At 41.7% G+C, this 25,095-nt stretch overlaps 1 protein-coding gene across 3 annotated transcripts in view; it reads left to right on the plus strand.

Annotated features, from left to right (window-relative positions):
- CGNL1 (cingulin like 1) overlaps positions 1-25,095 on the plus strand; it is a 152,365-nt gene that overhangs the window by 56,129 nt on the left and 71,141 nt on the right. For all 3 annotated transcript variants that reach the window (XM_046652003.1, XM_046652004.1, XM_046652002.1), the window contains exons 3-8: positions 154-248; positions 1,789-1,894; positions 5,831-5,932; positions 6,485-6,633; positions 8,320-8,455; positions 17,794-18,006. In XM_046652003.1, coding sequence (XP_046507959.1) covers positions 154-248; positions 1,789-1,894; positions 5,831-5,932; positions 6,485-6,633; positions 8,320-8,455; positions 17,794-18,006 — 801 coding nt within the window. The remainder of the gene's footprint in view (positions 1-153; positions 249-1,788; positions 1,895-5,830; positions 5,933-6,484; positions 6,634-8,319; positions 8,456-17,793; positions 18,007-25,095) is intronic.

Below are 25,095 nucleotides of genomic sequence, written 5' to 3' on the forward strand. Positions count from 1 at the left end.
AGCTAATAAGCAGTGGAGCCAGCCGTTGTGAGGATCCTCACCTGAGGAATTGTTTTTAGAAAGTAGGACTGTGTTTGGAAGCTTCTGATTCGGGGTTTTGTCTTCTTCCGGGAAGCACGGTCCTGTAACCTAATAACAGATGTTATGTTCCAGGCCACTCCGGATCTGTTAAAAGGCCAGCAAGAGCTCACTCAACAAACCAATGAGGAGACGGCCAAGCAGATACTCTACAATTACCTCAAAGAAGGGTTAGTGATTTTCCTGAAAGGACCCAAATATGGTCATTTCTGGTGGGGGTCTTAATTTCCTTTTCTGAGACCTTGTGTCTTGCCCTCCCTGCTGCCCTGCGTGAGCCCTTTGAGGGTTAAGACTCAATGGCTGGGGTTTTCCTGGCAGCATTTGAGTCTAGGTTGGCGGGGAGGGGAGAGCAGGGGACGGGAGTGTAGGGAAGGACGCTGTACTTTAAAAACGAAAAATGAATATGTTTTTTAAGTGACTATTTACTGTTTCAAAAACACATTAAAAAATAGGAAGAGTGTCTACTAAGTTTAATTAATTAAGTCTGCCATCACCTTGAGTTCCTCCGCGCACACAATCGTCATCAATCGTCCCTTGTTAGAAGTTACACATAAAAATACCTTCTCCCCTCCCCGGAGTTGACATTGGCCAGGAGCCCCTGCTCCCATTATTTTTAAGGCATGTGTGAGTCATTTAAAAGCAGCGCTTTCCACGCACTTATCTTGGAGGTGAGTTTGAGTACTGTAATCTGGTTTTCAGTCCTTCGATACTAACTGCGCTGGAATTCTAAGTCAGGAATGTGAAGTTTCTGTTTCGGTTCTCTCAGCAGATATGATTAAAAAGAAAAAAAAAAGGCTTTACAGCCTAACATGACTGCGAGTCACTTGGCAAATGCTCATTGGTATCAAAACACTTCATATTTTTATATTATGCCTTACAATTGTTTGTCAGTAAGATAGAGCTGACAAGAGTCAGGTTCAATGTATAAGATAGGGGCTCCTTTGGGGGGAAAAAAAAAAGTAGCTGAAGAGATTCTTCTAGTTAAGAACTAGTTACTAGTATCTCTCTGTGAAAGGTTTTACCATGTTAAGATTAAGGTAAAAGAACGTTTGGTTTTTAAAATTCTTTCTCTAAATTCTTTTATTTTTTTGTACCATGATTTATTGAGAAACTGGCGAGAGACTTTACGGGAGGTGCCTATTTCAGGAAACTTATTTAAATTTTTTTTCCTAATTGCCAGGTATTTGTGATAGAAGGTGTGGTAGAAGTTAGTACAACTTTATCTGGTCATTACCTGTGAAAGTCTAGGCAACGGGCTGCTGTGTTGACAATCTTAGCTTTGAGATTTATTTTTTTAGACATAGGTTTAGTGTGAGATTTAAAAGTAAAATGTGTGTGTCTGTGTCAGGTACACATCCAGGAGAAATTCCTTTTTGGAATGAATATAAGTCATTTGAATCAAACAACCAATTACTAAGTTTTCACTGGATGTTTTCTCCAAGCTTATTGAGAATGTGGTTATGTCTCCTTACATGTTTGAAAATGGGAGCCCCTGTCCCAAATTGAGTGGTAACAGATAACAGTTTATTTGAAGAAAAATACACCATCCATCCTGCTCTTCTCACACTGATTTTGTTTGCAGCCTGAATTAATTCATGCCTCTTGCAATTTATCTTCCTAAAGGGCTTGTTGTTTGTATGTCATGGCATAAAATATTCTGAGACCGAAGATTGCACCCCTCATTGTTTTCGTCTGCTGCCTCTTTTCCAGAAGCACCGATAATGACGATGCTACTAAAAGGAAAGTCAACCTGGTCTTTGAGAAAATCCAGACTTTAAAGTCTCGAGCAGCAGGGAGCACGCCAGGAAATAATCAAGTAAATTGAAATTTTGGGTTTTGCAGAGGGTTTTTAACATGGAACGTGGCAAAAAAATTTGCAGTTTCTTCGGTCTGTACGTTTGATTATAGCAGCAAGTGGGAAGTTTCCTGAGTAGTGGGCAGGACCTAAGATGGAAGGTCACGTTTTAAATATTAATAATTTGCACCCTGTCTTTTTTCAGAAAGGCTTTAAGATATTTTATTTAAAAAATACGTAAAATATAACAAGGTGAAACAAATAGGTAGTGAAATTTAGAAAGGGGAAATAGGAATAGGAAGAATGAAGTGGAGGAATGGATGGAGAACCCCAGCATTATTGTAGGCAACTTTGGAAGGTAAGTGCAAACAGGCTTGGGCCAAGCTCTGGAACTTCAGAGAAGAAGAAAGAGAGAATAAGAACAAGAGAATGAAGGACAGATTCCGGTAAAGCCTACCAGCATTAGTAGATGGGAAAGGAAGGAATGGAGTGGTACCAAATTCTTTTAAAAAAATCGCCTGTTTAATTTATTGTACTGAAATCGAGTTGGCACTTGGAGATTGTTTTGGTAAAGAAAGAGTCATCTCATGTTTGATGAACATCTGTTATATACCAGACACATCTTGTGCCCTGAAAGGAAGCAGCGTTTAAGGGAGTTCTTGCTGATGCATCTTCCCTTTCTCCTCCCCGGGGAATTCTGCCTGGGCAGGAAAGAGAAGATGCTCAGAGGCAGGTAACAGAAAGTTTTTCTGTAGCTTCTTTTTAACTTTGGAAACATATGTATAGAGGATGTTTTCAGACATCAATTACCCTCTTTGCCCTACGGCTCAGTATTCCTCTAGCACTCAGCTAATCCATGACTACTGCTCTGGCATTAAATAGAACAATTTATGTATATGTTAGATAATTTATATATATATATTATTATGTAATTTATATATTATATAATTTTTATAATTATTATAATTTATATATGTATTAGTATATATATTTATTAATATATACTAACTATATGCTACTGGGAAATCTTTAAATTATACACCTTGCTTATAGGCAAGCTTCAGGAGCTCAACATAGTTCTTAAAATTAGTTTAGGAACTTTTGCTAAAACTCTTAAATCTGAATTATCATTATGACTCTTGCTTTTCACTTACCTGCATATTCTTAGGGAGAGCATCTTCTTTGGTCTTGATGTTAAGATTGTCATTGTGGGTCACAGACGGGGGGAATCCATTCTGAACTGGGGAAGTCAGGATAGCCCTTCTGGAGTGAGTGACATTAATGGTGTCTCAAAAGATCATAGAATTCTTCGGGGGAAGAAGGGAAGGCAGGGTGTTCTAGGAAGAGGGAATGGCATGAACAGATATAAAATGTGAAAGGCGTGTGTTTGTCATGTTTAGGGGACCGGAGGTAATGTAGTGTAGCTGGAGTAGAGAGCCGGGATGTGGTGGGGGCGCGCCAGACAGGAAGGACCTCAGAAATCACAAGAAGAAGCTTGCCTTTCAGACTGAAGGTGATGCGCTACCATTGATGGACTTTAAACAGGAATATTTAGTGTTGGATTTGTAAAAATTCATTCGTTTTGTAGCTTTTGGAGAGAAGTAAGCATAGAAGAAGGGAGACCAGTTAAGAAGTTGCTGCTGAATCCAGTGAGAGATGATAAGATGAATTCAGGCTCTTAGACTTCTGGCTCTGATCACACTGCCGTGACTGCTTAATTGCCCATATTTTTCTACTCCCCTTCCCTCCCTCTTATTTTCTGAATCTGATTATTTCCTGGCAAAGGCTTTGGAGTTTTTATCTTTTTGGTGTCAGCTAAGTGATTTCCTGCGAGAGAATGTAAGAAGCTTCTCCAATAGTGGAAAACAGCAAAGCAGGCAGAGTTTTCATTTGGGAAAGAACACTCTACAATTTCCCTCAATGAGTTGGATTTAGATTTCTAAAATGGATTGTTCTCATTTTGCCTTAGAAAATTAGAAGTCCTTTGTTTTGTTGACTCTTGGGTTCTGGTCCCCTTCACAGGAGTAGGTGAGGAAGTACCTCATTCCAGGTTCATCACGCACAGCTCACACCTGGATTCAGGTGCATGAGAGCCAAGTCTCTGCCTTTTCTTGCTTTGATTCCTGCTTTTATCTCTTCCCCTCCCTTATTTGTAGTTTTCTAACCACTTTGCTGTAGGATTTTAGGCCTCATCCTGTTTTTATATCCATGGAAGAAAAAAAATGAGATGCATTAATATTCATACTCAGATCAAAGATGTATTTTCTAATAGATTGTTTAATCAATTCTCTCTTCATTATGTCTCTCTTCATTATGGAAATGTAGCATCAAAAAGAAGAAAGCAATTTATTTAGCATACATTTATTTACTACTTGCATACAGGCATATGCAGAGAGTGAGGGAGAAACATCTCATTGGTGGTTATGGAGCAATAATCCCCAATGTAATGAAATTTTTGTAACAGATGTGTGTACAAAGGGCCTTGGGAATGCAGAGATGTGGGCTTTGGGTATAACTTCATGCAACAGATGAATCTTCAACAAATATCAATTTTTATGTTTTTATGTTATTTTTTTTTTTAAAGATTGGCACCCGAGCTAACATCTATTGCCAATTTTCTTTTCTTTTTTTTTTCTTCTTTGCCCCAAAGCCCCCCAGTACATAGTTGTATATTCTAGTTCTAGGTCCTTCTGGCTCTGCTATGTGGGATGCCGCCTTAGGATGGCTTGATAAATGGTGCTAGGTCTGCGCCCAGGATCCGAACCGGTGAAACCCTGGGCTGCCCAAGTGGAGTGTGTGAACTTAACCACTCGGCCATGGGGCTGGCCCCTTTGCATTGTTTTATTGGGGTATAACTTACATACAGAAAACTGCACAAATCTTAACTGTATAGTTCATTGAATTTTAACATGCTTATGCATCCATGCAAACATACCCAGATCAAGATGCAGAACCCTCTCATTACTCTAGAAGGCTTCCTTGTACTCCTTCCCAATCAATTACACCCCCCCCCCCCCAGGAGGTAATCATATTCTGACTTGTATAACATAAATTAGTTTTATCTTTCTTGAATTTTATATAAATAAAATTTTACAATATTTACTCTTGTATGTCTAGGTTCATTTCCTCAGTGTTACGTCAGTGAGATTCATTACTGTTGAATGTATCAGTAGCTCCTTTTTATTGATACATAGCTTTCCATTGTTTCAATATACCATAGTATACACCCTTGATGGACATTTCCAGTTTTTGGCTATTGTGAATAAAGCTTCTGTGAATGTTGTTGTACATGTTTTGATGGTAAATACACTCACTCATTTCTCTTGGGGGTAAACCTATGTGTAAAATTGCTGGGTCATGAAGTAGGCATATGTTTAGCTTTTAAATACTGCCAAATGATTTTACAGAGTGGTTGAAACAGTTTATGCTCCCACCAGTATATGCCAGTTCCATTAGTTATATCCTCTCTAAAACCTAGACTCTCTGTTCTATTCCGTTAGTCTACTGGTCTCTTCTTGTGCTGATACCATACAGTTTTAATTACCATAACTGTATAGCAAGCCTTGAAATCTTGTAATGTGTGTCCTCCAACTATATTCTTCTTTGAGATTGTCTTGTTCATTTTAGGTCTTTTGCCTTTCCATGTAATCTTTAGAATCAGTGGTCAATTTCAACCAAAAGAAAAGTTTTAGTCATATTGGACTCGTGTTGAGATACCTGCTGAAATAATTCCTGTGACTGCGATAAATGCCGTAAAGTTCAGTTCCCTGGAGTCCCGAGGGGGCCAGCGTGACTAACTCTGCCTGTGAAGTCAGGGAAGGCTCTCTGTAGGGGTTTACATTTGAATTGGGTCTTCAGATGTCTAGTGTTACTACTCTGATTACATTTTGGGGGAAAGAGAATGAGCATAAAGCATCTTGAAAATTTAAATTAGGATGTCTTTGCAATTAATTGTAGGCTTCTAATTCTTCATCTGAAGTCAAAGATCTATTGGAACAGAAAAACAAGTTGACCACAGAAGTGTCTGAACTTCAGAGACAGCTTCAGCTAGAAGTCAAGGTATCTGATTTTTCGATTATATTATTTTTTTTATTTCTGTCTTGATTAATAAAGAATATCTTAAGCACCTTGGGATGCCTAAGTGAAGTGAAAGCCAGTTTTTTTCCCCACAAGAAACATTCTTCTCGTCACTGAGTAAATTCCTGTATATTTGGCTCCTGATATCCAAAGAACTTTTTTTTTCTTTTTTTTTTTTTTTAAATAACCAAAGCATATAGCGACTGTCTCTTTGGACGGAGTAAAAGAAACCTTGTTGGATTCAGGCAGGCCAATAGGAAACTAAATGTGTATGAAACATCTGAACTAAGTAATAAAAATAGCAGAATGAGGTTTAGCTGTGTTTGTGTTTCTCTTTTAGACGTATTACAATTCATTAAATATTTAATATTCTTTCTAGTTACAAACTTTTATGCCTTAATTATGTAGTTTGATTAAGTTATTTAATAACAGAAGTGTGAAGGCATGGAGTCCATCAGAGTTTAGAAGTAGGCTTCTGTGGGTTCACATTGATGTACAGTGGAGGTACTTTAAAATCACACTTATTCATATTAGAATCAACAGAACATCAAAGAAGAGAGAGAGAGAATGAAAGCAAATCTGGAAGAGCTCCAGAGCCAGCACGACACTAAGGTGCAAGAGAACTCAGTGCTGCAGCAGCGACTGGAAGAAAGCGAAGGAGAGCTCCGGAAAAACCTGGAGGAGTAAGTTCTGGGCCAAGAGTCTTGCATCCGAGGTAGCCAGAACCTTTGTGTCCGTTTAATATGATTCAGCCTTCCAAATATTTATAGGAACTGCTGGTCCTTTCTCTTCTCCCTCTTAACCTTGTAAAATTGTGAAACTGGTGACGTGTAGACCGGTAGGCAGGAAGGTTAATAATTTTAAAATTCTTTGTATACCTTCAAGCATGTCTTGTAAAGTTTCAGCCCTTAGAGTGGATCTCATAAGAGATAAGCGAGAAGCAGGAGTACCAAGTAGTCATATCTAAAGACAGATTTTAAAGAACCTGGGCCCAGCCTACAGAAAGCACGTTATCATGTGACCCCCATAACCTCCCAGCTTGTGAATTTTGTCTTGAGTGGTGCTGGTCTCTGTGACCAGTGCTTATCCTTTTTTTGAGTCTGCAGAAAAGGAAAGTCAAGCCCAAGATGGCCCTGTCATTGTGTTCTATTAAAATCTGTGACAGGGGCAGGCCCAGTGGTGTGGCGGTTAAGTGCACACGTCCCGCTTCGGCGGCCCGGGGTTTGCTGGTTTGGATCCTGGGTGCGGACATGGTACCACTTGGCACGCCATGCTGTGGTAGGCGTCCCACATATAAAGTAGAGGAAGATGGGCATGGATGTTACCTGAGGGCCAGTCTTCCTCAGCAAAAAGAGGAAGATTGGCAGTAGTTAGCTCAGGGCTAATCTTCCTCAAAAATAAATAAATAAATAAATAAATAAATAAAGTTAAAAAAAAAAATCTGTGACAAAAGGATCTGAAACTAAGGTCTGAAAATGTACATTGCTACGAAGCCCTGTGGATATGATGGAAGCCTTAAATGAAAGGTTAAGCAGGAGTGAAATCTAGAGGGAAATTCAAGAAAAACAAGACATTATGTAATAAAAGCATTTGATTGCCTTTGCAATTTTGATGGTGTAGTGTTTGCTTTTAAAATGTTTCTAGAGGTTAATTTCGGAAAAGAAGTTGCTAAGAAAAAAATCAGAAAATTTAGGGTAAATGAAAGACTTTACAAAGTAAAAAGGTAGAATAGTTGTGAGTTTGGTTTAGAGCAGAAGTTGGCAAACTTTTTCTGTCTGATGGTAAATACTTTAGGGTTTGTGGGCCAATGTGGTCTTTATCAGGACCACTGAATTCTGCCATTGTATGTTGCAAACGACCATAAGCAATACGTAAATGAGTAAGTATGTCTGTGTTCCAATAAAACTTTATTTACAAAGCAGACAGGGGGCCAGATCGGTCCATGGGCCATAATTTGCTGACTCTCCTGGTCTAGAGTCCTGAGGGGGTGGGAGGTGGGGAGTAGAGTGGCTTTAGTGAAAATTTTTATCAAAAATGTTATGTTCTTTTTGTTAATTCTTTATCTTCTATGTCTAAATTCTGGTACCCTATGGTCTCCTTTTGGGGAAAAAATGTCACTGTATAACCTTTCCCATTACACTGGTTTCAGTTCTCACTTGTCTTCTTGTTGGGCAAGTTAGACTGTAGACATGAGTTTTTACCTCGTGCCTTTTCTGGTTTGTCATTCCGTGTTCAGTGCAGGACAGAGAATGAGAGGCTTGTTGGGGCCTCAGATGACTCTGCTTGACCATCTGAAGGTCTGAAATCAGACTGGATGAAAATAAGCAGAGCCCAGGAGAGTCTCTCTGATGAGCTTCCTTCCCTGCCAGGCTGTTCCAGGTGAAGATGGAACGGGAACAGCACCAGACTGAGATCAGAGATCTCCAGGACCAGCTCTCAGAAATGCATGATGAATTGGACAGTGCTAAACGATCCGAGGACAGGGAGAAGGGAGTTCTGATTGAGGTAAGAGGCTGTGGGGTTGGCGCCAAGAGAGGCCCCATCTGCCTGGAGAGGATGGGATGGTGCTGGGGTGTGTGTGGCGACTCAGTGCTAGAAGCCATGTTCTGTTTTATGCATTTGCTCCACCGGTGGTCCCTATGGCTAGATTATGTATGAGCATCATATATAATAGTTTTTAAACATTGTCTTAGGAAAATTTTCAACCATACAGAAAAACAGAAAGAATAATACATTAATTCCCATAGAGCCCCCAACAAAATCCAACAGTTGTCAGCATTTTGCCATATTTACTCCATTTATTCATCTGTTCATCCATTCACCCTTCTATTTTTTCGTCCATCCATCTATTCTTCTTTGCTGAACCATTTCCAACCAAATTATAGATAACACCGAGCCTCACTCCTAAATTCTTCAGCATGCATCTTTGAAAAATTGGGGAATTTTCTTATAACCGCAATACTGTTTTTATACCTAAAAAATTAATAATTCCTATAATATATAATATAACAATAATTCTAGTACCTGGTCATTATTTAAAAGTTGCCAGTTGTCCCCCAAGTATATTTTATAGGTCCCCCCACCCCAGCCAGCCAGGATGCAATCGAGAATCTCACATTGCTTTCATTGCTGTCTCTCCGAGTTCATTTATCTTGGTATATGGCCCTCCTCCATCCCCGACTTCGCTGTTCTTTTTCTCCTGTCCCATCTCTTCTGAAAAGACCAGACCAGTGCCCCACCTTCTGCATTATGGTGTCCATTAACTGGTGTCACTCTCCTCTGTATTTCTAGTAAATTTGAATAAAGATCTAAACACTAATAGATTCAGGTTAAACTTTGGGCAAAAATAATTTGTAATTAGTGCTATTTATGGAAAAATGTTTTAAAGACATTAATGCCCATGCAGCACTTAGCAAAGGTTAAGTTTTTAAGTTTTTGTTTGTTTAAAGCCACCATAAGACTATATGCTCCAGGAGGCAGGGCTGGTGATAGCTGCTTAGCATTTTATCTGCAGCCGTTGTCTGAGGGCCTGGGACAGATGGTTGCATGGATGCATTATGGATGGATGGATGAATGAATGAATGAATGAATGTATGTATTTGCAGTGTACACAGGCTGCCCCTCTGGCTTCTGCCCCATCAGTATATCCCCTGTTGAATATTTAACTCTTATCAAGCTGAGTCGGTGGATAAGGTTGACGCTTTCCTCTGCTTAGCAATGTTCATCATTATGGGGTTTCCTAAAGGCAATTATTATCTCTTCCCTGAATTAGATTACTATCCTGTTGAGGGAGTAGATGCACACGATGAAATGATTAGAGAGCAAGAATAGGTTTCAAACGTCTGCATTTTTTGTTGGGAATTAGTATAATCGAGGGTCAGGAAAAGACAGAACTTTCATCCCTACCGCACCCATTTTAAGATGTTTTGATCCTGGCTATAACATTATCATTACCTGTATTTTTGGCATAGTTTTGAAATTTAGTTCCTTGTAAGCTTTGGTTTGTAGGCACAGCCCCATAAATAAATGATACAATTTAGAACAAAGCGAAAAAAATAAACCACAAAGAAATGAAGGTACCTTCTTAGTATTTAATTTTCATATTCTACTGCTTTTCCCCCAAGGGCTTGGGTGTTGTCTTTGTCCCTTTCTTGGGGTTAAAAGCTGCTGGCCACAAGTCCCTGTAAGTCTCAGCTGTCCACTGTTTTCTCACCCCCTTCCTTGTTTGGTTTAGAAGTAATTCCCCAGGAGGGATCTCAGTTCCTGCCCTTAGAACTTAGCCTCTCTCTTCCCCATGACTTGGCAGGAACGGAGAGCAAAGCCCTTGTGGCCACAGCATAGGAGTTCTCAGGAATTCGTTTTTCACACGGGCGGAGGGGACTCGTGTCTCTTCTCCCACATGACCTTCTTTCTGTCTCTGTTTAGCCCTTTTCTCCTGGAAAGCCCTTGGACTTGTTCCTTACCACTTGGATTTTCTCTTTTTATCCAACGATTCCTTCAAACCACCACATTCATGGTAGTGTACTCCTTCTCATGGCTCTGCCTTCTTCTCAGGGCTCGGAGTTACAAAGATCAGGTACATTAGAATGGAGCTTTGAAAATATGTATATTATCACTAAAGTATTATTAAGACAACATAAAATGAAATTTTAAAGTGGGGGGTGGTGGAAACACACATATTTTCCTAACACAGTAACAATGATTTTTCTCTCTGCATTTTTTCTTTGCTTCCCTATCTACCTGTCTATAGTTTAGGGACAATTGTAGTGTCCCTACAGCTTTGATACCTGCTTTTAGAAGTTAATTTGGGCCGGCCCGGTGGCATAGTGGTTAAATTTGCATGCTTGCTTTCAGTGGCCTGGGGTTCACGGGTTTGAATCCCAGGCACAGACCTACACACCGCTCATCAAACCATGCTGTGGTGGCGTCCCACGTACAAAATAGAGGCAGACTGGCATAGATGTTAGCTCAGGGACAATCTTCCTCGCCCCCCCCAAAAAAAAATTGTCAGAAACATTTTTCCTTATTATACTCTATAGTCTTTATCTTTCATTTTTTAGAGAGATAAACCACAATATATTTAATTATCCTCCTATGTTTATTCTTTCTCTTTTTTTCAATTATGAAAAAGTGTGGTGCATGGTTTTTACATGTGTCCTTTTACTTTAGAAAAATTTCCTAAGGATTAGTTCCCAGAAATGATGTCAGTGGACAGTTTTTGGCTTTCGATAAAAATATAACTTCATAAGCAAATTTAAATAGAAGGTAAAACTTTGCCGTATTCTATGATTTCCCCGTGTGGCACTTCATTGAGTCTAAGAGGGAAAGATATTATCTTAGCTACTGGAACATCTCATAAATTGCTGGCTTTTCCCAATAACTGAAACTTATAATTGATACTTGCCCATTCCCCTTATGTCCTCTGTCCTTTTAGATTCTCTAGTTTAGCACATTTGACCTTGCTCTGTTTTTGTATCTCTCTCTTTTTCCTACTAGCCAGCTAATTCAAGAACATATCGTCTTTGCTTTTTCCCCTGTCTCGTGCCTAGCACAGTGCCACGCAACAGAGCAAATGAATAAATAAATTTCAGTATTTAAATTACTTTTAAAATTTCACCAATTTAGAAAAAGATTAATTCTGAAATGAGCTGTCTCTTCTTTGCCTCTTTAAACACAATATACTGAGCATATATGAACTGAACATAATTTAATTAAATAGTGTGTTGACTTATTCATGGCGGTAACTCAGATGAGGATCTGAGCCTCAGTTTTGGTGATGTGTTTTCAGGCAGAGGCTGATAAGGAGAGACACAGGAATGGGAAAAGGCACATCTTTCCTTAAATGTTCCTGATGTTGCTGGCTTTCTGGTCATTTGCCTCATTGCTATAACAGGAACTATGTCATCCACGGCTGCTTTTCTGCAGAATGAGCTGGGGCACAGTTAGCTTCTCCATGCCAGAGTGGGTTTCTCGCCCTCTGGAAAATCATTGTTTTTATCAGGTTCTTTTGACTTGTCAGCAACATTTAAAACATGATCTATGGTTTCTATATCACTAATAAAATAGACCCCATCTCCTTGTCACTTTCAATTTATTCTTCATATCTTAATAAAAAGTGGCCCAGGGGGCTCGGAAGACAGTTGTGGCCAAGTTTTCTTTGGCGTTCAGTTTAGAACAGACTCTTAATGAACATTAAACATTTCTGCTTTTGAGTGTTTGAAAAAGGTTGAAGGCCCTTTATTTTGTGAGGCCTGCACAGTGCACAAGATTTTTCATAAAATCTCTGTTAATACTTCACGTTTTGTTAAATAACATCAGGCCCCTATATGGAATCAGTAAAGTGACATTAAGAGAGAATAAAAAATTTTTTTTAAAAAAAGGAAGAAAGAAAGAAATAGTAGAAAATACCATGTTTTCTTAGGTTAAGCCATATAATTGACCAATAATAGGATGACTTCGTTATTCTTAAACAATTGATGGTTCTGAATTTTTTTTTTTAACTGAAGTTACAAAATGATTATAGAACAAGTTTTTGGCTTCTTTGTCCATAAATGTATTTCCCTGCCTTCTGGGGGAAATGGGTAAACGTGAGATGTGGCTCTTCATGCCGTGACAGTGGCATTTTCCAATTACCAACCATTGTCTTTGATGGGAGCCTGCAGGGCTGACGGATGGGCCTCACTCCAGCAGGGGCTGGTGGTGGTTTATTCCCGGCATTTACCACAATGCAAGTATTTAAATATCAGTAAAATATTCCGTTTATGAAATTGTATTCATCTGAGGATAGACTGTGCTCAAAAATGAGGTCTCTAAAATAGTTTAAAAACTTCATTTGTAGCAATATTACTGAGCGTTAGACAAATTTTTATAAAAAACTAAAAAAAAAATCATATTTCTCCCCAACTGTGTTACACTATCTAGGCTATCCTTCCGGGTAAAAAAAAATTACGTAGTTCTTTGTCAGCTAAATTTTTACTATAAAACTTTTTATTTGTCCTTTCTGTGAGTGTGGGCCAGAGATAGGGACCCCGTCGAACTTCTTGGGAGGCATTTATGCAGAAGAGGGTCTGGGTTAGGATTTTTCTCATTTTGATGTGGGATACCTGTGAGTAGGTGATGTGTGAAATGAAGCTTTCTGTGGGCAAATAAGTGACTGCTCTGGCCATTCTGGTGTGTCTGTCTCATTGCACCTGCCATCAGGATAGCCACTGGCTGCTGCTGATAATGGCCAGGTCTCAGAGCATCTTTCCTTTTTCTTTCAACTTTCCTTCTTTCTTGTCTTCAGATTCTGATCATGTTTCTGTGCTTTAGTTTGAAGAGGTGGACCTCCTTACAGGCGCTTCTGGCCAAACACAATGCTCTGTTCTGTTTGCATCTAGAGACTGAGCACGGTGTAATTGCTTGCTCCTCAGCCCCTCTCGAGTGTGTAGTTTTCTTGTCAGGGCTGCAGAAGCTGTACAATGAAGCGAAGGGGCATTGTATCCGATCTGGGTCTGAATCTTGGCTCCACCGCTTAGAAGCCATGCAATCTTAGGCGTGTTAGCATCTCAGAGCTCCAGTTTTTTTTTCGTTTATGAATGAGATTAATGATATTCATGTCCTTGGATTTTTAGCAGTGCTTAGCACAGTTCTTATTATGTAGTAAGTACCAAACACAGTCAACTTTTATAGCCTCCCTTGTCTCTCCCCACACATACATACACATTAGGTTTCTTTCTTCCGACTGCTTTCATGTATGCAACTAGCCTGGATATGTATAGTTTTGAAGCGCTGATTCTGAATGGCCAAGATTTTCGCTTGTTTTCCTTGATTGAAGTCTACGGAGAGGCATGTTTATTTCTAATGGATATTTCCTTATATTTCGAGGTTGATGTATTTTTTTCTCTCTTCTTTGGCTTGATATAATTGGCCGTAAAGCCAGTGAGGTGATGAAGTGAAGTTTTTGAAATCTCCTGCGCCTTTGATCTCTACTCTGGAAAACTTCAAGTACTACTGGGTGATATGGTGAGGGGTAATCTGATTGGATTTGTGCAACACAGTTCACTTACGCAACAACCCCAGCCACAGATAACAGCACGTTGGTGTAGAATGGACCGTAAAACCTAGGTTCTTGACATGCATTGGCGGCAGTACACGAAAGACAACACAAAACACAGATATATCCTAGGAAAGATAAGTGTGGGAAGAGGAGCTGCCTTATTGTCAAAACAATTGAGCAATGTGTGAGAGTAAGAACAGGAAATGGGTTATTAGAATCGCAGGGGCTGTTGTGAAGGGGCTGGCAGGGGCTCCAGGAAGACCTGCAGGAGTAGCCAGTAGCAACAGTGATGGGGGGATGGTTCTCTGATACTCCTTTTTTTCTTTTTAAAGATTGGCACCTGAGCTAACAACTGTTGCCAATCTTCTTCTTTTTTTTTCTTCTTCTTCTCCCCAAAGCCCCCCAGCACACAGTTGTATATTCTAGTTGTGAGTGCCTCTCTGGTTGTGCTATGTGGGATCCCGCCTCAGCACGGCCTGATGAGCAGTGCCATGTCCATGCCATGATCCAAACTGGCGAAACCCTGGGCCGCCAGAGCGAAGTGCACAAACACAACCACTTGGCCACGGGGCCTACCCCTGATACTCCTTAAGGAGGGGCTGGGCAGCAGCAACAGCAGGCTGCCCTGTCCCTGTGGACAAATACTGGGACGGGGTATACTTAAGATTTGGTTATGTGTTCTGTGTTTGGTGCTTTGGAAGAGCCAGAGTTGCCCTAGTTCCCTAGATGAAGCTCTTGACTTTTCATCAGAGCTTGTCAGTGCCTGCTAGCTAGATTTTTGAAGGACTAAGTCTTGGTGTATGCAATGCAGCCCTACCCTGAGATTGCACAGGTTCCCCCGGTTTAATGGATGTGCATGTCCTAGAGAAAAGGAAAGGATTCCATTTTCAGGTATATGTCTTAAATCATGAACAGTTTCATCCCCTCTCTAGTGACACACTTGTTAAATGGAGAGTAACTTACCATCTCTGAGGCCTCGAGTCCCCAGGTGGCAGCCATTCCTCCAGTTCTCCAGGAGCTCCAAGAGAACAGGTTGTGTATTTACTTGGAAGCTACCCGTGAGAGAATAGACTAGTTTAGAATTCTGAGCTCTCCAGACTCTCACTGTACTCCACGTTAATTTATTTATATCCAGAACAGATATGCTCCCAATATCATGAAAAATATAATAAAACAGATCTATATCCTTCTTTTAAGGAGCTAACAGTCTAGCAGGAGAGAGAATAAAATAATGTAAATACGTGGACTGCAATGTAAAAATAGTATTAAGTGCTGCAAAAAGTACAGCTGAAGTGAGATGGATATTCAAGAAGGGAATTTAAGGAAGACTTCTTGGAGGAGGGTGTTTAGTATCTGAGTCTTGAGAGATTTTCTGAAAGCAGAGAGAGGTGGGACTGAGAGGGAAGAAGGGCACTGCAGACAGAGGATGCTGTGTGGATGATGGCAGAGGCCGCAGTAGATACTGGATTTGGGGAGCAGTTGAGTGGCTATTGTGAACCACCTGGGCAGGAGGTGATGTGAGCGTAAACCAAGGAGGTGAGGGAAAGGGTCAAAGATGTTATACAACTATAACTAACTGGTTGTGAGAGACAAAGAGAGAGGTCAACTTTGCTGCCAAGTTCCTGAGCTTGTGAGCTTCTGAGCAGATGCTGCTGTTCACAAGAATAATGAACAGAGGAAGAGGAAAGGAAGGAGCATGATGAATTCACTGAAGAATATGAACCTACTGAATCTGGAATGCCCATGGGACATCCTGATGGATGTGTCTAGCAGGTCATTGAAAGAGCAGGTCTGAACTCAGATAAGGGTTGGAGGTAAAGGTTTGGGAGTTATTTAGGTAGAATGAATAGTTGGAAAAAAAGTAGATGAGCTTGCCAAAAAAGAATAAAGAATGCAAAGTTGCATTCTTGGGGATCATCTTAGCTTTTGGGAAGAGAGAGAAAAGCCAGAAAAGATTGTCATGGAAAAAGTGGCCTGAGGGAAGAGAACAGGAGAGTGTGGTGTCCTTGAACTTCAAGGCAAAGGAGAATTTTAAGGAGATAGGTGAGGAGATCAAAGAGGGGTCAACAGAGGTGAGGACTGAGAAGCAGTCATTGCATGTGGTCATTAGGAGGTCTCTGTGACCTTGGAGGGGCAGTCTTAGGAGAATAGGAACAAAAGCTATCTAGCAAGAGATTAAGGAGTGAATAGGTGGCCAAGAAATAGAGGCAGCGAACAGAAATGATACTTTCAAAGAGTTTGGTGGTAAAGCTTGTCTCTTTTTTTTTTTTTTTAATTAATGTTATGATAGATTACAACCTTGTGGGATTTCAGTTGTACATTTTTGTTAGTCATGTTGTGGGTACACCACTTCCCCCTTTGTGCCCTCCCCCCACCCCCCCTTTTCCCTGGTAACCACCGATCAGATCTCCTTGTCAATATACTAACTTCCACCTATGAGTGGAGTCATATAGAGTTCATCTTTCTCTGACTGGCTTATTTCGCTTAACATAATACCCTCGAGGTCCATCCACGTTGTTGTGAATAGGCCAATTTTGTCTTTTTTTATGGTTGAGTAGTATTCCATTGTGTATATATACCACATCTTCTTTATCCAATCATCAGTTTCTGGGCATGTAGGTTGGTTCCACGTCTTGGCTATTGTAAATAATGCTGCGATGAACATAGGGGTGCAACGGACTCTTGAGATTTCTGATTTCAGGTTCTTAGGATGGATACCCAGTAATGGGATGGCTGGGTCATAGGGTATTTCTATTTTTAACTTTTTGAGAAATCTCCATACTGTTTTCTCATACACTGTTGGTGGGAATGCAAACTGGTACAGCCACTATGGAAAGCTTGTCTCTTTTTTTGCCCTTGACTCAGCATTCTTGTGCCCTGAGTGAAAGAACATAGATTCAAGGAAATGGAAAAGAACAAAATGTCAGAGAAAATAAAGATAACTGATAGAGAAAAGACTTGGAGCAGGCTGGCAAGGGACGGCTCATTGTCTGTGATGTGGTTTCGGGTGGGGAGAAGGCCTGGAGTGCAGAGAAGAGCCAGGGTGGAGAGGAAGCTGAGGCAGTCATGCCCAAGTCCCAGCCAAGTGTGAGGGAAGGGCGCCTGCAGGAGAGGGCAAGTCCCAAGCTTGAGGAGAGCTGAGCAGGTTTCGGACGAGGATGGCGGAGTAAAAAGAATGCTGAGCTTTTGGCAGGACATACTTGGGCTTAGGTAATGCGATTTGTAGTGGAACTTGTTGCCCCAGTTTTGTGACTTACCTTATGAACTCTTGGCAGTTAAGAAGGAGAAAATGTGAATATTATGCCCTGCTCAGATGGACAAGTGCGATAGAAAGAGAATAGGACAGAGTCATCCCGAGTACTAGGATCATGGGTTAAGGGTTTGACCACATGCAGGGTTCCAGGGGCGTGTGAAGTACGCAAGGCCAGCAAGTGGGCATGTCCCTCATGACGCAGCAGCACGTAAAGGCCAAGAGCAAGGGCAACAGACCTTTGCACAGAAATGAAATGAGATGGAAAAACCAGCCATGTCTCCTCAAAGCAATGAAAGTTACATCAATTTCCCTTTTCTCCCTCAAATTAAATCAAATCTCAGAAGAGCTAAGGCAGACAAATCAAGGGGAATGACGGCCTCTGAGGAGTGAAATGGGAGAGGAAGAGATCGTCTAAGTGGGGAGCAGTGTGAGGAAGGAGAGAGTGGGGAGGGCGGGTGAGAGCAGGGCCGTGTGTCTGGGTGGCCACGCTGGAGAGGAGGTGAGGGCTGCTGTCGGACCCTCATCTTCCCTGTCCACGTTTCCTTTCTCTAGGAACTCTTACAGGCCAAACAGGATCTTCAGGATCTGCTCATTGCCAAAGAGGAGCAGGAAGACCTCTTGAGAAAGAGGGAGCGTGAACTCACTGCCCTGAAGGGAGCCCTGAAAGAAGAGGTTTCCAGCCACGACCAGGAGATGGACAAACTGAAGGAGCAGTATGACGCCGAGCTGCAGGCCCTGAGGGAGAGTGTGGAGGAAGCAACTAAGGTGAGTCAACCGAACTGGCCAGTCAGACCGTAGAGGGCGTTGGGATGGGGCAGGAGCATCTGGCTGGGGAACAGATGGCAGGATAGGACCACCTCTCCCACACCGCTGCCAGTTGTTTCTCTTCTTTTCCTTACAGAGTCCAACTCGGTTTCATCAGATCATTGACAAAGAGTTTGTTCACAAGGAATAAGCTCAACAGTTCTGCAGTTGACCATTTTAAGTCTATAAACTGAAAAATTGTTAAGGACATTAGTTAAATGTTATTGCGTTGTATGGCGTTGTATGGCTTTGCTAACGGGTTAGGATTGCAGACAGGACCCAAATTTCTGGACTCCTTCACCCTTGCCCTAGCTTATTCTTTCTGACTTGTGAAGCCTTTTGTTAGACAATTCAGGTTCTTTTCTCAGCAAAGTTACAAGAGGGTTAATTGGCTGACTTGCCCAAACTCTTGCAAGATAATTTTTCTCTTAATTGGATTCTTGGCTCAGATGAAGAGATTCTAAATTCTGTGGAAGTCTTTTGGTGTGGGCTTCCTGTTGGCTGTTGAAGAAGAGAAAAGCAATGTTTTGAAGGGGGAAATGCTTTGAAATATCATGCCATCTTTAGGGAAAGAGGGGAATTACAAAGTATAAATTTTTTGGAGTCTCTGCAATATATAGGTTAAAGATGATAAAGAAAGAAATCTTGCTATTATTCGTTTATTCTGTGATGATGACAGTGACAGCTCAGAGCTAGTGCCCTCTCTCTCTTAAGCTCCATCATGATTCACTGATTTTCAATTATGGCATGGTAATTGCAAATGACAAGAAGTGAAAGATGGGTTTGTTTGTTATAACAATAAAAAGTCTGGGAAATAGTCTGTTTGGGGTTATTATAACTGAGACAGTGGAAAAAAAATCCCTTTGTTGATTCGCCTATCTTAGCTTTTTTTGAGGTTTGGTTTAGTTTAAGGGAGAAAAGCGAAACGTTTGATTTTCACTGTTTTGGGGAGACATGTCTGTTTTTTCCGTCTCATTTCCTTTTTTTGTCCTTGCTATTGGCCTTTTGTGCTGTTGCATCATCATGTACCTGCCAGTAGACTATGGAGTAAAATGATTCTTCTCTGGACCCATCGTGTCTTTATCGCCTTCAGACCTTGCATCAAAGCTCGAGTTAACATGGTATGGACATCGAAGGGTAGTCGAGGATTGTGTTTAGGCATGTTTATAGTGATTTGACAATAAGCAAAATTAAGCTAGTACCACACGTGAGACTTAAATAACTCTCTTGGCTCCCCGTTGCCCCACGCTTAAGGTTAACATTGTTAGCATGCTAGGCAATAGACCCCCTTTTCTGCCTAACCCTGTGTCCAGAAAACTCCACGTTTTTTTAGTCCTCTTACCTCTTTTCACATGTAGAGTGACTTCTTTCCACTTTTCTACATGACCAACCTCTTCTCATCCTTCAAGACCCTCCCCAGATATCCTCTCCTCTGTGAAGGTGCCCTAGCTAGGTACCTCCACTTCTCTTGGTGGAATTAGTCGCATCCTCCTTAAGGTTTCTGTTGCACCCTGCTTGTTTCCCTGCTGTAGTTCATATCGTACCATGTTGTAATTTATCATCCCATCTGCCAACTCCAGTCAACTCTGAGCTTCTTAACCACAAGGGCCAGTTTTGTCCCTTTTCTTTTCCTGGAGTGGGTGTGGCTAACTCAAGTACCTTGAGGGCCAGTCAGGGACATAAATGAGTGAAGTTCTGGCTGTTGTTGAGGTGGCAGTAGGGCATGGTGGGGACTGCGGCAAGCTGGAAAGTGTGTCCTTTGCTGCAGGGTCAGTTGCATCTCTTTTGTAGCTGAAAGTTGCCAGTGAAGGAATGCTGACCCCTGTTGCTAGAGCTCTCAATTTTTTTTTTTTGAGGAAGATTAGCCCTGAGCTAACTACTGCCAATCCTCCTCTTTTTTTCTGAGGAATGCTGGCCCTGAGCTCACATCCGTGCCCATCTTCCTCTACTTTATATGTGGGACGCCTACCACGGCATGGCGGGCCATGCAGTGCCATGTCCGCACCCGGGATCCAAACTGGCAAACCCGAGGCCACCGAGAAGCGGAATGTGTGAACTTAACCACTGTGCCACCAGGCCAGCTCCTGAGCTCTCAATTTTTAGAGAAGCCAGATATATGGATGTTGCCGTGAGATCTCCTGACTTTTAAGCATTGCTTGAAATTAAAAAAAAAAAAAAAATCACATAGACCAAACGCGACCCATCTGCACTCGACAATGTGTGATCTTTGTCCCCTAAGCTTAGCTTAGCACAGTGCCTGGCACACAGTCACACCTGTGCAGTGTCTGATGCATGGAAGTAAGTGGAGGACAGATTCCCTCCCCACTGGATTGTCAGTCCCTGCTGTGCGGTTCTTACTGGATTTTCTCCGATGGTGATGGGGAAGTCTTTTAGGAAACTCTGCTATTATTCTGTGAATTTCTGTGCTTTACTTTTGAGTTCCCCTGCAGTTTCTTCAAGGGGATCATGATTGTGTTTTTGCACTTTGTTAGCTTTTGCTTCTGAAAGTGAATGCTGAACAAATGTGATAGAATCAGATTTAATGGAAAAAATTCTGTCAGTGTAGCAGATGGATGCTGCCATTGTGTTACATCATTTACAGGTTGGTATTATTTAATAGAATTTTAAGACTAGTCTATTAAGCACTGGAGGAGACTGAATTAAATATAATTTTTTAATTCGGTTCAAAGTGTTTCTTAAATTTATGCACTAGCCTTTAGTCTGTTCCTGTCCCAGGAAAGGACCCACCCACCCACCACTGTGGCTAAAAGCTGACATTTCTCAAAGGAACTACATTGCATTCAAAAGTTCATTTCCTTGGTGAGTCTTAGAAGGCAGTCCAACCTCCTGTCATCAGTCTTTCTAATTTTTGCCACTGCCCCAGGGCCAAAAACCCCTAAAGTGCTATTTTCTCATTGTCAAATAACAAATATTTCACCCTGGCCTGCGCTTGAGTACTAAAAGTTTTCAATTTCTAAAACATTTGGTAAAAACTGTCAAAGTATATTAAGAGCAGTTTACAGGAATTCCAAACACTTACGCTGTAAAAGTGGTGTTTATAGACCCAAACAGCCATACCTTTTTAAGAACAGATAGCTCGACAGATGAGAATTCCCGAACACCTTGGTTATGTGGGGTTTCCTCAAGCTCAGGGCGGACTGCACCTCTCCCACCAAGCAGGCGTGGGTTGGGGGGTTGGGTGAGCTCCTTCTTCCCTTCCCGTAGAGAAATGGATCTTCCCAGTCTGTCAGAAAGGGGAGTCTATCTATCAAACATTCTTTTGAAAGGACTGTGAAATACTTTGACACCTTATTTCATACATACTTTTTTCTGTGTCACATCCTTTTATACTCTTTCTAGTTTTGAAAAGGAAATGTCTTTCTCCTTGGGTTGGTGGCAGAGGCTGGAATCCTTGTGAAGAAATGGACAGTCAATGGTGATGTGAGTGACCGCTGTCTGGGTGTGAATGAAGAGCGCCCACGGCTGTTAGCTTCTCTTTCTCATCCCTACCGCTTCCTGTCGCCAACTCTTATGCAAAAGAGAAGTGCAGACACTCTACTGTTTTCAGATTTCTCAGAGAGTAGGCTCAGCTCACATTCCAGGTCCTCTAGGAACATTCCTAGTTCCCTTTTAAACCTTACAGTTTCCAGGGACCTGGTATATTGGAAATGTTGTTTTTGGTTTCCCTTCCCTGTCATACTAAGGACTGTTGTCATTTTCCACTCATCATCCTCAATGGCCCTTAGTACGTATTCAGTAAACCTTTGTGGATCAGAGAGATGAAGAGACAAAGGGGAGATGCCCTTTGAGTCCCAACAATCCCAAGACCAGGCATTAGACTGTTTTGGGGCCTCATTTATGAATTAAATTTTTTTCTCATGAAATTAACAAATCTTGTCTGTTGGGAGCAGTAGCATAGTATTTATGTTAATCTTGGAAGGACTAATTTTGTGTCTAAAAGTTGCAGGTATTTTGAGGATGATAAAAGAGCCACTTTTATTTTTGTATTGGGTGATATGACTTCTGGACCATTAGGTGTTTTCGGAGTGCCCAACGTATAACAGTTAGGCAACAAATATGTCTTAAATGGATGGGTGAGGGAGAAGAGGAGGGAGGATGAAGATGTGTGAGATACTCTTGCCATCCTTCACTTCTCCATTTGTATTGTTTTTAAATACAGCATTTATTGGGGCCAGCCCTGTGGCTGAGTGGTTAAGTTCGCACGCTCTGCTTCCGCAGCCCGGGGTTTCACCGGTTGGAATCCTGGGCCCAGATATGGCGCCTCTCCTCGGGTCACGCTGAAGCAGCATCCCACATGCCACAACTAGAAGGACCCACAACTAACATATGCAACTATGTCCTGGGGAGCTTTGGGGAGAAAAAGAAAAAAAAATAAATAAATACAGCATTTATTAATTTACTTACTGAATAATTGCCAAGCGCAATTGCCAAGTGCAAGGTATTGTGCTCAGTTCTGTGAGTGTTATGAAGATCAGTCAGATAGAATGTATCTTCCAGAAGATTGAAGGGGAAATGAGTAGCGCTCAAGCTGATTACAGTTTGTTGTTGTTAGTGCCACTGAGTTGATTCTGGCTCCTAGCAGCCCTGTGTACAGCAGAGCGGAACCCTGCCTGGGCTTTTTGCGCCATCCTTTCACCTTCCAGCACTGTATCAGCCAATGCTCCGCTGCTATTCGTAGGGTTTTCATGGCCATTTTTTCGTGGATGTGGGTGGTCGGGTCCTTCTTCCTAGTCTGTCTTAGTCTGGAAGTTCTACTGAAACCTGTCCACCGTGAGTGACCCTGCTGGTATTTGAAATACCAAGGGCATAGCTTTCAGCATCACAGCACCACACAGCCTCCAAAGTATGACAACTGACACACGGGTGGTGTGGTTTCCTGACCAGGAAACAAACCTGGGCCACAGGGGTGAGAGCATGGGCTCTTAATCTCTATACCACAGGGCTGACTGATTACAGGGCAGGACAGAGTAAATGCCTCAGGTGCAGTGGAGATAAAGTGCTGTAGGAGATGCTTGTGTTTGGGAGGGGGAGCTGGTGGCAATCAGGAAAGGTTTCATGGAGGGGGCAGTATTTAGGTTGGGCTGTGAAAGGTGAGTGGTATTTGGACATGTGAGCATGGAGGCTGAGGACGTTTTAGGTACAAGGAACACTTTGTAGGTGGGAAAGTGAGATGTGTGTCTGGGCTGGAACCTTGTGGAGCAATAGAAGTTAAATGCTACAGAGTAAAAGAGACTTTTAAGAGGCAGGGACCCAAATGCAATGGATGGACCTTGTTTGGGTCCCAATGCAAACAAACAAATTATAAAAAACAAAAAAATATTTGAAATCATGGGGACATTTAAACACTGTCTATTAAAGGGTATTAAGAAATAATGTAAACAGATTTTTTAGGAGTGATAATAGTATTATTGTTTTAAAGGGTCTTTATCATTTAAAGAAGCGAACTGAGGGATTTGTGGGTGAGACTATAGGCTATCTGGGATTTGCTTTAAAATAATCAACTTTGGGGAGAGAGTGGGCGGGGGCGTAGATGAAACAAGGTTAGCTATATGTTGATAAGTGTTAAAGCTGGATGATGGGTAAGTAAAAGTTAATTATACTCTTCTCTTTATTTTTGCTGATGTTTGTTTGAAATTTTTTTATAATAAAAAGGTTTTTTTGGGGGCCAGCCAGGTGGTGCAACGGTTAACTGCACACATTCTGCTTTGGCAGCCCAGGGTTTGGCGGTTCGGATCCTGGGTGTGGACATGGCACCGCTTGGCAAGCTGTGCTGTGGTAGGCATCCCACATATAAAGTAGAGGGACATGGGCATGGATGTGAGCTCAGGGCCAGTCTTCCTCAGCAAAAAGAGGAGGATTGGCAGCGGATTTTAGCTCAGGGCTAATCTTCCTCAAAAAAAAAAATAGATAAAAAGGTTTTTTTTTTTAAGAACAAGACAAAGAGGTTTAAGATAGAAAAGGTGGAGTGAGATTGTGAAGACTGTGTGAATACCATAATGCCGTGACAGAAGAGTGGTTTTTTGATTGGCGAGAGAGCATTTATGTTTTTTATTAGGGACCTGGTAGGGACGTATCTTTGTAGTGGTGTGACCTGGAGGGAGAAGAGGTTAGAAATTGTAAGAATGGTTCAAAATAAGGAGTGAGGAGGATTGAGCCTCAGGTGGGGCTAAGGAGAGGCAGGACAGACAGGAGAGACCCCACCGGGAGCGTGATGGTGATGGGGTGAGGGGGCGAGAGGAGGCAAAACCAAGCCCAAGGCATTGCCTCTGGGTGGCTGGAAGGGGGCCTTGCTGGGAGTGGGAAGGTTCCAGTGGGGCCTCTGGGGGCAGGTGGTTAGCGAGAGGGTGGGCGGCCCTGTCATTGGGTGGGGTGATGAGCAAGTCCACGAGGGTGGCGAGACACTGCTGGGGGACTGTGACAAGACAGAAGAAAAAGGGGGCTTTGGATAGAAGAGGAGGACACGGATGCAGAGCCCTAAAGAGAAGCAGACAGGTCCAGTAATAGGAAAGCAAGGGGAAGAGTATTGTGTTTGCCCTAGTTAATGATATTCTTGGGAAACTTCTATAAGTAGCCTGATTTTGCATTATGTGTTTATATACTGGGTCTCTGACCTTTTATATTGTTCTCCTCCTAGTGTAAATTCTTTCTAATGTTACCCATGTTTTATATTCTATAACCTTTATAGAAATTTTATTCAGGGGCCGGCCCCATGGCTGAGTGGTTAAGTTCATGCACTCCGCTTCGCGAGCCCAGGGTTTCGCCAGTTCGAATCCTGGGCACCGACATGGCACCGCTCATCAGGCCATGCTGAGGCGGCGTCCCACATGCCACAAGTAGAAGGACCTACAACTAAAATATACAACTATGTGCCGGGGGGCTTTGGGGAGAAAAAGGAAAAATAAAATCTTAAAAAAAAAAAAAGTAATTTTATTCAAATTCAATAATATTGAAACTTTTTTCCCTCCAAAGCTGTCCTCAAATTATGGCTCTGTGTTTGTGTTTTACCCAACAATTTAGAAGTGTCACTCA

The sequence above is a fragment of the Equus quagga genome, chromosome 2, assembly GCF_021613505.1.
Source record: "Equus quagga isolate Etosha38 chromosome 2, UCLA_HA_Equagga_1.0, whole genome shotgun sequence".
NCBI classification, from domain to species: domain Eukaryota; kingdom Metazoa; phylum Chordata; class Mammalia; order Perissodactyla; family Equidae; genus Equus; species Equus quagga.